The sequence below is a fragment of the Uloborus diversus genome, unplaced genomic scaffold (assembly GCF_026930045.1).
Source record: "Uloborus diversus isolate 005 unplaced genomic scaffold, Udiv.v.3.1 scaffold_349, whole genome shotgun sequence".
In the NCBI taxonomy this organism is placed as follows: Eukaryota; Metazoa; Arthropoda; class Arachnida; order Araneae; family Uloboridae; genus Uloborus; species Uloborus diversus.
The window spans coordinates 80646-95197 of record NW_026558515.1 but is presented as its reverse complement, the minus strand read 5'-3'; the positions used below and the strand labels follow the sequence as shown (position 1 = coordinate 95197).

The window sequence follows — 14552 nt, the reverse complement described above, 5'->3', positions numbered from 1 at the left end:
ACTCGTACGACAAATGCCCAATTCATCAAGGTGATAATGTGGAGAAATAATATGCATTGCACCTTACTTTTGATAGTAAAATCTTTTTTGTATATTTACCTTTTTTTTTTTAATAGCCAAACGGAGCTTGAAAAAAAAAAAAAAAAAAACCCTCGTAGTTATATGTCTCAGAGACCAGACCTCGATTTACTACAAAAGGGTGATATTTGTACCTTATGTTGAAGAGTCGGAGCTTATTTACTAATCACACGGTCTTCTGAAAACTTGCTTCCAAATTTTAAATTTTTAAAATTTAGACATTTAAATTTTTTTTAGAATTTTAAAGTTTTTAAATTTATTTTTTTTTTAATTTTTAAGTTTTAAAAACTTTTTACGATTTACATAAGTAATTTTAATTATGTTCATCTTGAAAATTTTAATCTTGCTTAGTGATAAGCCTGGTTAAATGAATGGAGTTACAACTTGCCATATGAAACAACAACCATTAAATAACTTTTTTTTTAATTTCTTTATTTTTTATTTTCAGAGAACTCCTTCCATCTACAATGATTCCATGATGTACGTTCATCTCATCATGAAAATCAGTGCTTTGCCTGTGAACAAAGAAGGGACAAGACTCACGCCAACCATTAAAATCGGAACTCAAGGAAAACCAGATCATTCAGTCGCGGTTCCAGGACTTGAAATTAAAAAGATAGTAAGCCAGATTTTTTTTCTCTAGCATTCAAATGACCGAAGGAAAATAATATTCGATTCTTTTTGTTCTTTATCTTTTCATTATTTTAAATGAAAAGTTATATTGAGGTGTGCATTTTGGTTGGGATTTATCAGTTTGAATTGTCTCATTAAATGCATCAGAAATTCAACTGTTATTAAGGCTTAACACAAGCAAGATAGAAAATAAGCCGTCATTTATCTAGTGAATAAATTCACTAAAAGAAGTTAGTCGTAATTTAAAGTAGAAACGATTAAAGTATTAACGAAATGTCATCTATATTGCGATTAATTAAAAAATGAACTTATTATAAAAAATGCATCAGAAAATTTCATGAATCTTTTGTCACTAATGGCACTCGCACGGCTTTGCCCGTAGTATAAAATTAAAAGGTGTTTTGGTTCGCCTGTATATTTATAAATAATGTATGATGAATTTTTCGCCATTTGGCTTGCCCATGTTACGGTTCCACGTTATGATAACTTGGTAATTTACTCGTCCATCTTATGATAATTTTGCTCAGGAAAATGTTCTTGAAATTGGAATAGAAAAAGAACAAAATCGAATTTTCGAAAAATCGCTTCGAGGTGCACACCCCCATACTACAAACTAATTCTGTGCCAAATTTCATGAGAATTGTATAAACGGTCTAGGAGCTATGCGCGTCACAGAGATCCTGACAGACAGAGATCCGGACAGAGAGAGATCCAGACAGCGAGGATTTCAGCTTTATTAATAGTAAAGATAAAGATAGTTGAAATTCTCCCCAGAATTGAAACAGAGTTGGCATATCAAAACATATCCCCTCTCCTCTGTAATATATTTTTGCACTTCGATAAGCTCAAATTCGAATTTCGACACGCATTACAACGTTAAAAGATATGTGCTACTAATAGTTATGAGACCAAATCTCAGGCATATAAAAGTTTACTTGACATTTTGTCAGGTTACAAATGCCGATAAAAAGTTTATTGACGTACGGGTAGAAAATGAACTTAAAATCACTTTAAGCGTATGTTAGAAATAGAATGAACCAAACAAAACTCAACCCGTTTTTTTTTCTTAAAAAATTTTAAATCTATACTTAGAGTTGTTGACATTTTTTAACGCAAAATTTCTTAACAGTTTCGCATGAAAACGGTTTGAAACTCGCCACAAAGGTTGACAGAAAGAACAGTAAAAAAAAAAAAATCTTATGCAGTCCATACTAGTCTGTTGAGGTGAGAAAACGAACAAAAACAGCTTTTATCAAACGTACAAATCGTCTTCACGTAGCTTAATTACACAGAGGCTTGAAGATCACCGTGACAGAGCCGACCAGACACTTCTGTCCGAAGTGACTGCGTCTTAAACAACCAACCAGAATGGCTAGAACCTTCGGCTAGATATACCTAGAACTGGACGACTCCATGAACACTTAAAATAGCTTTGAAAGAAAATAATAAGAGCTTATTTTCAGTGAGTTACATGCCCTATAGCCAGGGCTAAGGCAGAAACACATAAAATACACCGCCAACTCAGTCAATTCCAGTCCAGGACTGCAGTTTCATGCTTATTAGCACTCATCAGCCCGGCAAAGTAAGTGACTGAGTTGGAGGTGGGAAACCTCTTAAGGAAGACAAGAGTGCCAAACAAAACTAGTAGCTAATACAGAATTAGCACTGACCAGACGAGTGACTGAAGCAGTGGTTCGGTTCAACTAGGAGATTGAAGGCAAGGCAAGGTATTTTCAATAAGTTACCGCCCTATAGCCAGGGCTAAGGCAGAAATACATGAAATACACCGCCAACTCAATCAGTGAATTGACTGAGTTGACGGTGTATTTCATGTAATAAGAGCTTAGTAATAAAGGAAAAGGATCTAGAAATGATCACTTCTAATGAAATATGCATCATTTCTTTGTTTAGAATGGGGAAGAGCAAACGGCCTTTTTGTTTAAGCTCTAGGCTGCAAAAGTATTTTGTTGCGCATAAATAAACTCTACTAGCGTCTTGAAGGTTTGCATAAAAAGTAGAGACATAATTTATTTACAATTTTTCACTCAAGCTAGTTCATGCTTCGTTAAGTTCGGCTTTCTTATAATAGTGGTCTTATTGCAAGAGAGCTACATTTACAGAAATCCTGAATTCAAGCGCAAGAGTGCACTTGCTTTACAATTAAATGCAGTAATATTAAGTTATTTATAATCCAAATTTTTAAGTTAAAATATACTTGTATGAACTAGATGTTCATCTATATGTCTTTATCACTAGTTTGTTTCATAATTTATGTTTGAAAAAAAAAGACGTTTCTATCCAAAGTAACCGCCATTTCAAATAAAAACTTGCATAGCTAGAACCTTGAACTAGTTCTAACATGAACTGGGGGGACTCCATAAACACTAAAATAGCTTTTAAAAAACTATTAAGAGTTTAGTAATCAACGAAAGAATTCTAGATAAAACCACCTCTAATAAATATGCTTAATTTCTCCGGATAAGATGGGATGGGATAACTGACCTTTGTTTTAATTACTTACATCAAAACTAGTTCAGACTGCAAAAATAGGCTTTGCTAGCGCGTAGAAGGTGGCATAAAAAGCATTATTATAATTTATTCACATTTTTAGTACTCTCGTAAGATACGGCCCGGTAAGTTGGACTTTCTTACATTATTTGTCCTATTACAAGAAAGCTACATGTACAGAAATCTTAAATTTGGGCTCAAAATTTGTACACGCTTTGCAATTAAGATATATTTTCTAGTTTTTTCTTCCTATATCATCAACTAAATAACGCTTACTACAGTTTTATTATTTCTTAACAAAATTTTAAAACTTAAATATAAAATAAATGATTGCGTGAAACGAACGTCACAATTAGTTTTTGTTATCTGTGTTACCTATGTCACAATTTAGTTTTTAAATTAATATTTAAAAAAAATAATAAGCAGCAAAAAGAATCTGCTTTATGCCTAGTATTTCTAAGTAATTTATGTTGATATATATTTAAGTTTCTGTTGTGAAGAATTTAAGTTTTTCAGCATAGGCATCATCCTGTCACGAAGCGAGAAATTAGAACGCATTAAACATCTAAAAGTATAATTTTTGTGTAATTTTACGAATCTGCACAATAGGCATCGGGTTGTCTTATCAGTGCAGAAGAAACATTAAAAAGTCGATAGATAAAAAAATTGTACACTTAATGCAAAACCAATGACACGAGCAAAAAAATCCGACAAACGAACCTTATTAATAGTGGACCTAGGTTATCCGAATTAATAAAAGTTCGGATTATTCAAAATATTGAGCAAAAAAAACTACTGTTTGACCAGGGATTGTATGTAATTTGGCAATGGGTCAAGTTAAGACGAATCCATCTGAATGAATTTAGCTGGGGAGAAGGTAAAGTAACGATGGGATTTTGGTGCACGCGTTTCATAATTTCACCAGGGTCTTATTTATTTATTGTCTTTCTTTCAGTGAAAATGAGTGGAAACAAAATGAGTTTCTATGGAAACAACAAGAAGAAAATAAAATTCGTTTGGAAATTTAAAAGCAAAATCGTAAGCTCAAAACCATGTTATAAACAAAATAAATCAATTAGTTTTTGAGCGAGAATTTCGCTCGAATATAGTTTTAATACAAAAATTATTGCAGTGAATAAACTGTCATTTTTAAAAAACTGAGTCGAAATAATTAAGACGCCAACGTGCACAATTGTATTAGAAAAACTACTATCCCTGAAAGGTAATAGACGCGTCCATTTCCGTCTGTAAACCGGATATCAGCCTTTTCATATAATCGATGGTCAGACAGTACTGGACGAAGTAAAAAGTATATTTTGAGTTCAAGAGAGTGAAATATAAAACTACATAAAAGAAAATTACAAGATACGGCCTGGATAAATAGTGAAGTCCGATTTAATAGGGTTCGGATTAACGACGGTCCTCTTTACCATTCATCGCTCTCGCAATGGTCGTAAAATCGCCAGCGGATGAAAATAAAATGAATGAATTTGTTATTTACAGAGTGGTTTGAAAATGGGCGTATCCCCCTTTTATGTCTAACATTTAGTCAGTAATAAGTGAATATTCGTTATACGCAGGTATCTTGAATTCTTAAGAGTCATAAACATAGGTAGAGCACCATCCATTTCGTAACACAGTTGACCGTGTTCTTGCAGATGTTTTGCGGTAAAACATTTCCAGATCTCCAAAAATCCGGTAAAGATTAGCGAGAACAATTCACCTGTGCTACGATGGTGCTCTACCAATGTTTGTGATTCTTAAGACTTTGAGGCATAACAAACATTCACTTATTACTGACCTTATGTTGAAAATAAAATTGGAGTACGCCCAGCTTCGAACCACTCCGAAGAATAAGATGTCTTTTTAAAATTTTCATACTGATTTATTGAGCAATCACATTGTTTATTGTTCTCACTTGACTGTCCTTGATGCTACGCTGTCTCTCCCCCCCCCCCCCCGCCTCCCTCCGCAGCACCACCGTCGACCGGTCACCACACGATGCTGCTCCTCTTATGAAAACAGTCTCCAGGTTGCTCCTATATCCTGCACACACACACGCATACACTCACATCTACACATACACACACCTACATACGCACATGCACACGCACACACACATACACATGCAAACGCACGCACACACACATACCCACACGCACATACACACACTTACCCACACATACACACATACATACACTTACACACATACACACACACGCACACACACACATACCCACACTCATGCCTGCCCACAGACACAAACACACACACACACACTCGTGATTGCGAAAAACATAATTTGAATTCAAGATGTCAAAATTCAAATTATTTTTTTTTATTTCCAGTCAGATTATCAAGCACCCGCAATGATGGTAGAGAACGGAGTTGCGTGGCCATACTTGTATGTCGGTGGTGCCGTCGTGCTCAATATTACAATGGTGGTGCCACAAGGACATGGGTACGCAGAAGTGTTCATGGAAGCTTCTGGGGAGAATAACCCCCCACTCCCTGCGGTCCATATCTGCCGAGCAGAGTTAAGTGACGTCGGGAGAAATGTACCTTGCTTGCGAATGCACCAGAATGAAGTAAATGCCAACTATACAAAATACTCCAAAACGTAAGTACCTATTTCTGTATTCTGGTGTTCACGAGCTATCACCAAATTCTGTGCTGATTACTAATCATGAGGCGATAAGTAACTTTTCAAAGTTTCATCTTATACTAGCTGCGTGCCCGGCGTTGCACGGGCTACCTAAAAAATGTAAGAGCAGTCCAGTTGATGCTTTTGTAGTACACTGACACTAGTTTCTAACGCGTTAAGGAATAAATAAATGCGCGTAAAGCAAGGTTTGCAAAACACCAGTAAAACATATTTTTGCCAAAACACCTCATCAACGTTAATAATCGTTATCAATGATACAAGTTATGAGTACATTTTCAGTCAGCACAAAAGGGGAAAATATATGCATTATCAACTATAATCTTTACTCACGTTAAACTGAATTACATCTGATAGACTATATCGGAAATATTTATGCACAATAACAATCCGCTTTTTACATAAAATAGTCTACTACCCGGCGTTGCCCGGGTGTTTATTAATGCAACATACCACTCAGATAAATATTTGGATGGATTCTATCCACATGGTCGTACAAGAATTACATCAATCCGTTTTCCAGGTACAAACCCTCAAAGAACTCAAATAACTTGTAAATCACTCATTTACTTTACGACGTGCACGGTCCTCCTCGAAAATGAAAGTTATGTCATGTGACGCGTATTTAACAATCAGGCTTAAACAAAAAAAAAACAAAAAAAAAAAACAGCAAAATTTTGCTGCAGATTACGGCAAAATAATCGAAAAGTAAACAACTTAAACACCCTGATTGCAGGAAAAGCCTTAAAACAAAAGCCTAATTTTATTTCTTTATATTCGAGAAAAAGAAATGGCAACAGATCTTTCATCTCAATGATTTTCTTCACGCTGTAAATTTTAATAAAAGCGTTCATCCGGAAAGTTGAGTTGAAGCACTGAATAATAATTTGAATGGAGGAAAGCCTTCGAAAAATAGTGATTTGATTTTGAGATCTAAGAGTCATAATTAAAAGTTTTTAATTGATATCTCCGCTAATTATTATCGGAGAATTATGTTAAATAGCCAAACATGAAGACGGGAGGATTACGAATCCATCGATACCTGGTTCGATGGTCAGTTCACTGTCGTTCGGGAGAAGAAGCTTGGACATAGATAGATAGATAGATAGATAGATACTCAGATTTTATATGTATAAGACTAGCTGCGTGCCCGGCGTTGCACGGGCTACCTAAAAAATGTAAGAGCAGTCCAGTTGATGCTTTTGTAGTACACTGACACTAGTTTCTAACGCGTTAAGGAATAAATAAATGCGCGTAAAGCAAGGTTTGCAAAACACCAGTAAAACATATTTTTGCCAAAACACCTCATCAACGTTAATAATCGTTATCAATGATACAAGTTATGAGTACATTTTCAGTCAGCACAAAAGGGGAAAATATATGCATTATCAACTATAATCTTTACTCACGTTAAACTGAATTACATCTGATAGATTATATCGGAAATATTTATGCACAATAACAATCCGCTTTTTACATAAAATAGTCTACTACCCGGCGTTGCCCGGGTGTTTATTAATGCAACATACCACTCAGATAAATATTTGGATGGATTCTATCCACATGGTCGTACAAGAATTACATCAATCCGTTTTCCAGGTACAAACCCTCAAAGAACTCAAATAACTTGTAAATCACTCATTTACTTTACGACGTGCACGGTCCTCCTCGAAAATGAAAGTTATGTCATGTGACGCGTATTTAACAATCAGGCTTGAACAAAAAAAAAAAAAAAAAAAAACAGCAAAATTTTGCTGCAGATTACGGCAAAATAATCGAAAAGTAAACAACTTAAACACCCTGATTTAAGGCTGCCTGATTAAGGCCCCTAGCTGCGTTGCCCGGCTTTGCACGGTGCACCTCGAAAATAATAGTTATGTCTAGTGACGCGTGTTCAACAATCAGGCTTGAACCAAAAAAAATCAGTAAAATTTTGCGGCAGATTGCGGGAAAATAACCAAAAAGTAAACATTTTAAAACCCCCGATTGCAGGAAAAGCCTCAAAACAAAAACCAAAAATTTTTTTTGTTTATATTCGAGAAAAAAAATGGCAACTAATCTTTCATTTAACGAATTTCTTCACATACATCTACAAATTTTAATAGAAGCATTATTACGAAAAGTTGAGATGAACCACTGAATAATAATTTGAATGGAGGAAAGCCTTCGAAAAATAGGGATTTTATTTTGAAATCTAAGGGTCATAATTAATAGTTTTTAATTGATATCTCCGCTAATTATTATCGGAGGATTATGTTAAATAGCCAAACATGAAGACGGGAAGATGACGAATCCATCGATACCTGGTTCGATGGTCAGTTCACTGTCGTTCGGGAGAAGAAGCTTGGACATAGATAGATAGATAGATAGATAGATAGATACTCAGATTTTATATGTATAAGATAATTAAAATCTGAGCGTATGTATCTATGTATGTACGTATGTATCTATGTCCAAGTTTCTTCTCCCGAACAACAGTGAACTGACGATCGAAACAGGTATCGATGGATTCGTAATCTTTCCGCCTTTATGTTTGGCTATTTAACATAATCCTCCGATAATAATTAGCGGAGATATCAATTAAAAACTATTAATTATGACCCTTAGATTTCAAAATAAAATCCCTATTTTTCGAAGGCTTTCCTCCATTCAAATTATTATTCAGTGCTTCATCTCAACTTTTCGCAACAATGCTTTTATTAAAATTTATAGCGGTGAAGAGTGAATCATTGAGACGAAAGCTCTGTTGCCAGTTTTTGTCTCGAATAGGAGCAAATAAAAGTCTGGGTTTTGTTTTAAAGGGTTCTCCTGTAATCGGGGGATTTAAAATGTTTGCTTTTTGGTTATTTTTCCGGAATCTGCCGCAAAATTTTACTGATTTCTTTTTTTCTTTTTTTTTTGTTCAAGCGTGGTTGTTGAATACACGTCACTTGACATAACTTTTATTTTCGAGGTAGACCGTGCAAAGCCGGGCAATGCAGCTACGTTATCTATTAAATTGCGTTGAATTTATTGGTACATTTATTCGTGGTGAATTGGGGATGATTCATCGTAATTATTCACCAGGCCCGTCATTTGGTTTAAAGAGGGAGCGATTGCTACCTGGCTTTTGAAACTTAACCAATGCTTTATATATGTGTATAGGTATTTTTCCCCTCCCAAAATATGTTCCTCTTACACTACATATTTATTATAATCTGTAATGAGTATACATCTCCGGTGCCCAGCTCCACTCTCCGGAACCGTTTGAAATGATGGGTTTTTAAACATTAGTAGTGAATGCTAGTTTTAACACACAGACGATTCAAATATTTTCCTTTTAAAGTGTTTCCCCACAGCTTATATTTTAATGACCCCTTTCCTTAAATGGGGTCGTTTCCAAAATTTTAAAAGTATTTTTTCTGAAAGAGCATGCTTAAAAACTTAGGAACGGACCATTTTTTAAACAATTTGTTTAAGTTTAATATTTTTAAAAAAATACTTAAATTGGTGCGCTTTCACTCTTTACGCTTCTGCCGATGACATCACAAATGATGAAACGCCATTCAGTGTTGCCATTCACAGAGCAAAATATTCAATTCGCATCTTTACTCACTTGTATTGGCAATGATAAGGTTGATAGCAAGCGTAGAGCGCAATTTTAAATCGCTTCTTGATTATCATAACGTGGAAACGTGGTAGAAAGATGCAACAAAGTGCATCATTTGTGACGTCATCAAGACCACGCCTTGTTTGAAAAATTGGACATTTTAAAAAACTAATTAAAAAATATCTGTTGGGAAAATAAAAGTATTTTCTGGGCCCATGTTATTATCATTATTATTTTTTTTTTACTTATTCTATCAATTTCAGTGACAAAAAGTGCTACTTTTGACTGGAGGAAACAACCCCATTAGAAATTGAGGAGAAGGAACAAAAAACATGCACTACAATAGTCTTTGGTAACTCAGGTTACATTGAAAAAGACAAACGTGCCGGTGCCTTTTGAAAAAAAAAATAAATAAAAGAAAAAAACCTTATTTCGTCTATTATAGTATTTTAATTTTGATTTGGGCCTATCAATGTGCACTGAAGTAAAATTTCTTGAAGAATTAGTCTAAAATTTTAAAGAATCAATTTTCTGCCTTGTCACTCAGCGTACAAGCCTTTGAGAAAGTTCCAGATACGTATGATTCTCATGGCAATCCAATTGTTGATAGTGATTTTTTATAGGAAACTAACACCAAATCCACTCATGCACTCAAATTCCGAAATAGATCCATTAATTCTTCGAGAAAAAAGTATTCTTACTTTTCTGTCATACATTTTGTAAATTTAGAGAAAATGCAGTGATATTCATCAGTTTAAAAAACCATAAAAAATCTAACTCACTGAGCAATAAACACACAATTCCTTCCTACAATCCTTTTAGTGTATAAATATGCATTCGGAGCACAAATTACGGGTTTTTCTGAATTCCTTTCTAACTTCCTTTACGCCAGCTCATTGTTTTGTCTTTGTTAAAACGTGTATTACAAAACTTTTCAGCTCTGAAATGAAATTTTACTAATTTTTGCAGTTTTTGTCAACATACTTTTCTAGTCAACAGATTGGTCCGAAAATGGGCTTAATCCTCTCTCCCCTATTTTCAACGTTATGCCAGTTATGATTGAATGCATAGTTACCTAGAAGTCTTAAGAGTCATAAACATCAATAGAACACAACCCATGTTGAAACGCTACTGAATTCTGTGTTATGCTCTCGCAGAAGGCTTATGGCAAAACATCTTCAAATCCCAGAAACTCCGCAAAACATCTGCGAGAACATGGCTCAGAATTCAGCTGTTTTACGACGTGGGTCTGGGTGATGTTTCACCGATGGTTACGACACTTAAGGCTTCAAGGTAACTGCGTATAGCAAAAGTTCAGCTTTAACTGACACAATATCTATATACATAAATGGCTACTTCTGTATGTAAGGATGTCCGGGGTAAACTTCAAAACTACTGGACCGATTTTAACCATTATTTCACCACAGATAGCTACATTATTAGGAAACAACAAAGGCTATAATTTATTTCTAAAAAACATAGTTTAAAAAAGTTATGATGGAAAACAGTAAATATCATATAATTTCCCCATTAAATGATTAAGTATAAAACCCATTGTTAACAAAATTTCATTGCCTTACAGCAGCAATATTAATAGTAATCATAATGAAAATTTTGAATCAAGGTTTCTCCGGCGCAAACATGAATTTAAAGTCATTTAAGTATTTGGAAACTCTACTTTTTCCACACTGAAGCATAGTAAAGAGCTTTTTTGTTTTGTGTGTGTGTGTATGTGTACTATTTAATTAAATGAATAAAGCGCACAGTTATTTTAGTGATCTTCGTTTTAGTTAGTTCATATTTTGGAAATTCTTCAAATTTATATATGCTTAAATGTCGTCCTTTCGGTTCTAAACCGAACTGAATATTATTTCGTTCTTTACATTTATTGCTATTATACTTTTATGGGTAAGGAAGAAGCTCGATTTTTAATCACGTCAAAGCGGTGTGTTTTGAGTTCTTTTAGTTAAAACAGAAAACGAATGAAAGTAGCGATTGTTTCTCACAAATATTACTGACCCGGGCAACGCCGGGTATTTTTGCTAGTTGAAAATAAAAGGAAAGGGGTTACGATCGCTTTTGGATCCTACGTACCATAGAAACTATTCAATTTAACAACGAGATGCGTCTTTTTACCAACAGAGATCCTAAAAACCGCCTTAAACCAGACATGACGAGCATCATGCTGGGAGATGTGGGCGCTCTTCCAGTGGAAGGAAAGAACTTCGCCACTGTGTCCGTCGTCGTGGAATTGCCCGAAGGAGTCATAATCAAGGATGATGAGCAATACCCCATCAGTTCAGGTCTGTTGATATCCACCAACACGATATGGAGCGCCATGGCTAACTACTCCATGAAGAAAGGTCCGCCACCACCTCTAGAAGAGGTACGTCTTGTTGTTTATGCCTTAAGAAATCTATTACATAAACCATAGCCTCACTAAATTTTCGCTTACGCGCCTTGACAATTTTTGACTTTTCTGTGTTAAACCGAAGCAGCACATGCATCCACCAATCAATTTCAATGTTTCAATGCAACTCATGCATCCACCAATCAATGTCAATGTTTCAAATTTTGTTTATGTTTGATTGGACGTCGCCCATTTTGACCGCAAGAGGCGTCACAGGGAACCCCTGCATCCACCAATCAATGGCAAAGTAAAGGAAGCAGGGGTGCCCTGTAGCGCCCTCTTTGTTGCCACGGGTTTCAGCGATTGCCACGGCCTATAAGAATTAAGTGGGGCCATGCATAAACATTCTATGTGTACTAAATATACATCGAACAGCTATCTACAGTAAAAGTCCGAGATCGTAGTTTAAGTAGCGACACGTCCGCCATTTTGGGGCTAAATGCCACTTTCTTCCTACGCCTGCTACAATGAAGTAGCGTGTTTTTGTTTCTGGATTGTGGTGCTTCTTGATTGTGGATGAGCATGGAGTTAATAAGAAACCACACTTAAGAAGCAAAACACGCTACTTCACCACAGCAGACATAGGAGGACAGCATCGTTTAGCCCCTAGATGGTGGACGTGTCTACGATCCAGGGATTTACTATACAGCACCGTTCTCAAAGCCCACCAAGTAGTTGAACCAGACATTCTAATAACTCGTATTAGTTTTACTGTTAGAACATTTCTTTTACTTTCTTTCTTTCTTTTTGCTTTTGTAACTTACGAATAACTTACTAAAATATAAATAAGAGAGAAAATTTATTTTATTTTACGTGAATATCGTGGTTTGGTTAGTAGAATACCGTTACAATATCGGAAAATAACATTTTCTTACACTAAAATGTTTAGTGCTTAGTGCAAAATTCCAATTAATCTGAGAGAGGTTAGGAAAAAAAGTTTAAATGATGATTTTTGGAGATTTTAGTGGTAAGTTCTGTGTTATACATTGACTTTTTTAGAAAACCTTTTTCATGTGATTTGGCTTCGTAATGTAGAGATTTGATAAATGTTTAAAGTATTTTTTGTTTTAAAAATTAAGGCGCGTGTTATAGTCCACACCGTCTTTTAATCCGTAAAATTAAGCAAAAAACTCAAGTGCTTGTGAAAACTTTTATGTTTATGAAAATGAAAGTATGTCACAGTAGACTGAGACTCTGTAAATTGGGAAGCAATATTTGAAAGTGTAAGAGCTGTATATAGACCACACTGTGTTCAGAAGTTCTAAAATGGATAAAAAGAACAAAATAAGTAGTATTTCATATTAAATCCTTTCACGTTAGTCTCCTTTCTAATGTGTCTTATAGATTTGTAAAATAGAAAATAATTCTTATTATCTTTGTGTAACCTTTATTTCTTGTTTTCCCACTAAGACTGACTGGCCCGATGCTATTGCAATTCATGATGAAAATCAGAAAGTAATTCCGGGACATTTGGCAGAAGTTGAAGTACATGTAATGACGAAAATACAGACGATATCAGAAGTAGTCATTGAAGTGGAAGGTACCACCAGGGATATCAGTCTTTGCGGTTTAAAAGTGAAATCCTTCGGAAGAAACATGCCATGCATTGACATGGAAACCGAACCCTTCTATCACCCTCATGAAAATCCACTGGATGGCAACAAAATAGCTGGTCTCAAGTTCTCAGCATTGTCAAATATTGGTAAGTCAAAGTTTTCTATTTTTATCTGCAGGGTGTTCCGTTTTAACTTGCAAGACTTTTATTTTCGCAACCAGTAGTCCTAAGTGTATACTTCCAATTGCGAAAATGTTCAGAATCGGATGCAGAGTTAAGATAGTGAAAGTTTGAAGTGAAAATAAAAATAAGTCAAAAAATACAAATTTTAACTTTTTATATGGACCCCAGGTCCCCTAACTTACATTTAGGGAAATAATCTCCATTGAAAGATATTACTAACACAAAAAGCTTGACATTTGTGCGACCAAAACTCAGGGAGATATTCCAGTTTAAAGTTTTAAGGGACCATACAAAAGAGGAGTTTGGAACTTACCGCCCTTTCAGAAGAATAACAGGTCGAAAGAAAGAAGTAAGAAAAACGAGGTATTTATATTTCTCATTGCTGTTCAAAAATAAATGCAAATGATATGCCATGATACGCAAAACACATACGACAAAACTTCGAACGATTTGAAAAACCACACTCTATTCACAAGTACAGTTTTAAACACGCTTTAACTGCTATATTTTCCCTCAAAAGGCGTTTTTGACGGCGAGTGAAAAGTGGTGTAAGTCACAAAACGCCGCGTTTCATATCTCGGTGAATATTGTTCGTACTAATGTCAAATTTTTGGTTTTGGAATTGTTTTTCAGTAGAGATTATTTCCCTATGTATAAGTTAGGGGACATGGGGCCCGTATGAAAAGTTAAATTTTGTATTTTTTGACTTATTTTCATTTTTACTTTAAACTTTCACTATCTTGACTCTGCATCCGATTTTGAACATGTTTACATTTGGAAGTATACATCTGGGATTAACGGTTGCGAAAATAAAGGTTTTTGCAGGTTAAAACGGAACACCCTGTATATTGGCAATACTGAAACATGATCCAATGTCTATTTATTAATGTTAAGATAATAAACTTTTAAAATTAATGAAAATCTTGAGAGAAAA

At 35.0% G+C, this 14552-nt stretch overlaps 1 protein-coding gene across 1 annotated transcript in view; it reads left to right on the top strand.

Moving 5' to 3' along the window:
* LOC129233338 (uncharacterized) overlaps positions 1-14552 on the top strand; it is a 76602-nt gene that overhangs the window by 18659 nt on the left and 43391 nt on the right. Inside the window, exons 10-13 of the mRNA XM_054867380.1 lie at positions 527-697; positions 5568-5680; positions 11613-11856; positions 13291-13582. Coding sequence (XP_054723355.1) covers positions 527-697; positions 5568-5680; positions 11613-11856; positions 13291-13582 — 820 coding nt within the window. The remainder of the gene's footprint in view (positions 1-526; positions 698-5567; positions 5681-11612; positions 11857-13290; positions 13583-14552) is intronic.